This window comes from Orycteropus afer, unplaced genomic scaffold, assembly GCF_000298275.1.
Source record: "Orycteropus afer afer isolate SDZICR_OR568_19922 unplaced genomic scaffold, OryAfe1.0 scaffold00005, whole genome shotgun sequence".
In the NCBI taxonomy this organism is placed as follows: domain Eukaryota; kingdom Metazoa; phylum Chordata; class Mammalia; order Tubulidentata; family Orycteropodidae; genus Orycteropus; species Orycteropus afer.
The window spans coordinates 10,852,085-10,855,421 of record NW_006921592.1 but is presented as its reverse complement, the minus strand read 5'-3'; the positions used below and the strand labels follow the sequence as shown (position 1 = coordinate 10,855,421).

General features: G+C 51.1%; 1 protein-coding gene across 1 annotated transcript in view; it reads left to right on the top strand.

Moving 5' to 3' along the window:
- Nucleotides 1–414: 414 nt before the first annotated feature.
- Nucleotides 415–3,337, top strand: part of LOC103195143 (guanine nucleotide-binding protein subunit alpha-14) — a 207,174-nt gene continuing 204,251 nt past the window's right edge. The window contains exon 1 of the mRNA XM_007938615.1: nucleotides 415–538. Coding sequence (XP_007936806.1) covers nucleotides 415–538 — 124 coding nt within the window. The remainder of the gene's footprint in view (nucleotides 539–3,337) is intronic.

Below are 3,337 nucleotides of genomic sequence, written 5' to 3'. Positions count from 1 at the left end.
TCTGCCTCCGATCAACGCCGCGTGTGCAGCCTGCGTGGGACACCCCCAGGCCTAGGAGATCCTACTCTCCGGCCAGCACTGACGCCCCCACCTTTTACGCCGTTTGCGCCGCTGACTAGGTGTCCGGCTCCTGTGCCGAGGGGCGCACGAATCTCTCGGAGACCAGCAAAGCTCCCAACCTCTCAGCTCTCCCTCCTCCTCCCGCGAGCGAGTGGAGGGCGAGTGTGAGGCGCAGCCGAGGTGCACTCGAGCGTCCCCAACACTCGGGATTCGCCCTTGCCTCACAGCCGACCCTCGAGAGGGGCTGAACCACGGGAGTGCTGGCCCGCGCCTATTCTCTCCTAACCCCGATTCCCGTAGCGAACCGGCCAGGCGGAGGATCCAGGCGTCGCCCCGTCGGGTGCGCCGCGCACCATGGCGGGCTGCTGTTGCCTGTCGGCGGAGGAGAAGGAGTCGCAGCGTATCAGCGCGGAGATAGAGCGGCAGCTTCGCCGCGACAGGAAGGACGCGCGCCGCGAGCTCAAGCTGTTGCTGCTGGGTGAGTGGCTGAGAGTCGCAGACCCCTGCCGGGCGTTCCTCGCCTGCCCTTCCCGCGACGAGACCCCGCAGCGCCTGGCGCCCAGCGAGCGCTCCGCCGCCTCCTCTTCCTGCTTAGAGACTGGCGGATGCCCGCAACTTGCGAGCGCAGGCGCCTCTCCTTTTACTTCTCCCGGCCAGTTTCAAAGGCAGCCTTCTCCCTACCCCAAAACGGAGCTGCTACGAAACACTTAACCTATTGTCCGCTATCTCAGATGTTTCGATTTGCCTCTTTTCCTAAAGCTGCTTCCGTCCTCCCACTCCCACCCCCAATCACACATAACTTCTGCGGAACCCCAACATGGATTTTGGGGAGGTGGTGGAAACCGCCTAATCCAGTTCTGGCCCTTACCCTTTTAGTCCTAAATATACTACTGGGTGTCACTCTGAGCCAAATCACTAACCTCTCAGGGGCATCATGTTCTGTGATGTCGTAGGGTCCCCCCCCCCCGTTAGGTGCTGTTGATTTGACTTCGACTCATAGTGATCCCATGTCATGGAGTAGAAATTCCCCACAAAGTTTTCCTGGCTGTATGTAATATTTATGGCAGTGTTGTTGTTGCTGTTATGTGCCATGGAGTGGGACCCACTCATAGCGACCCTTCTGTGGTTTCCGAGGCGGTATCACTACGGAAGTAGATTGCCCAACCTTCCTTCCAAGGAGTAGCTGGTGGGTTTGAACCACCAGCCTTCTGGTTAGAAATCAAGTGCCTTAGGCGCTATGCTACCAGAGCTCCCTTTATGGCAATAGATCGTTCTTTCTCCTGCAGCCATTGGGTGGGTTGGAACGGCACCACCAAGGGCTACTTGATGCTATAGGTACTACCTCCATTTTACAGAGTTAAAAATAGAGGCATGGAAAATGGTTGGACTTTCCTCACCGAAAATGCAGAGCAAGTGCCAGGTCAGTCGTTGGGGGTGAAGCCCAGGCCGTTACCCACTCTTCAGCCTGCCTCTGGTGGCTCCCTTTGGTAAAGTCCCAAACCTCCTTTGCTTGGCCTGACTTTGTGTGTGCTCCGTCCTGGGGATCAAACTCTGCGCCCCAGCTGCCTCTGCTAGTTCTTAAGCAGACTTTTTTTTGTCTCTGCAAAGATCTAGGTAGGACACTAATTTTGGAAAACAGAAAACAGGTTAAGGTCTGCCCAGTTTATGCCATAAAGCAAGGATCCTACTGCGACTACTCTCTAGAATCCTCTTCAGTCCACTGGCTTTTGGGGGGATATTTATCTTTTCCTTCTTCAGAACCTGAAACCAGATGTCAGCTGTCAAAATCTTTCTGCATAGTGTGAAGTCTTTCCATTTTTTTTCTATCCCTTCTGGACACAGATCCTGTTACGCTGTTTGCCTGTCCCTTAGTCTTTAATGTAAGGACTTGTCCTCAACTAAAACTTAGCAAAAAGTCCATCTAGTTAGTTTAAAAGAGAGAAAGTCAATACTATGTTCAGACCTGGGCAAGAGGCCACACTCTGTACTTATCCTCTGGGTTTAAAAGGCCTGGGTCTGGCCCTCTACAGGCTGTGCCCCTCTTGACAGGGATAAGAGTCCACAGGCTCTAGGGTACTGCCCACCAGGAGTCTATGCTCTACTTCTAGACTCTGATCAAATTCCCTACGTGAGCAGCTCCAAACTTGCTTCCAGGCTTCTGCAAATCAGGAGGGGTGCCCAAAGAGGCAGCTGTTTGCTGGCATTTTGGAGGAAATTGGAAATAAGGGCTGGAGACCACAGGTGTGCTTAAGAAGCCTCCCTGGTGAGGGGCTGCAGCCTGGTAGGAGAGAAGGGGTCTGCTTTTCCATGCCTGCCCAGAACTCTGAGGGGTCTGAGAACTCTAAATTGTACCTGGTCTTCCAGCTTGCTGTGAAGGTACATTTGTCAAGGTAGAAAGCTTACTTGATGCTTTGCCAGCTTGATTAATCCTTTAGTCTAATTATGTAGACCCTCATTTGCACTCTGGGTGGGTTTGAGCTGCCACCCCTTCAGCTGGTAGTCCAGCACTGAATCATTTGTGCTACTCAGGGACTCACACTAGAAGAGGGATATTTATAGGTAAGTTGAGTGTTTCCTTCATCTCTTGCAGGCTGTTGCCCCAACCCTTATTCTCTCCCCTTGAGCCCCCAAACAAACAAACAGAAAATCCCAAACCTCTTGCTTTCAAGTGGATTCTGACTGATTTTTTTTAAATCATTAAGGGACTGGGGCAGACTTCCATTTTTTCTTCTCAAGGTAAAGGAAGAGGCAACCCATGTGTCACTGATAGAAATGCTCCATAGGGTTTTCTTGGCTGTAATCTTTACCGAAGCAGATCTCCAAGCCTTTTTTTTGCAGTACCACTGGGTGAGTTCGAACTACCAGCTGTTAGATTAGCAGCTAAGTGCAAAGTGTTTGTGCCCGACCCAAGGACCCTCATTTTGTTCATGCTCAACTCTGACTAGCTAATCATCTGTAGTCAACTTTCCTGCTAGAAATATGGTTTCCAAACCACATGAAGCTATCTAGAACCGCAAGGATAGACTTTAAAACCTCTGATTTTTTTAATCTTTAAGGGACTAGGGCAGACTTCCATTTCTTTTCAAGGTAAGGGATGAGGCAATAACTCAGAAACAACAGGCATCAGGGGAGTATATATGTTGTTTTGTCTGAAGCCAGGCAGTTTGAGAAAATAATTCACCTGAATCTCTGTTGTGGGTGGATTAGATGACCCAGATGAAAATTCTACTTTATAAATGGGATTTTGAGATCCCATGTAGGTAGGTAGATCTCTGGG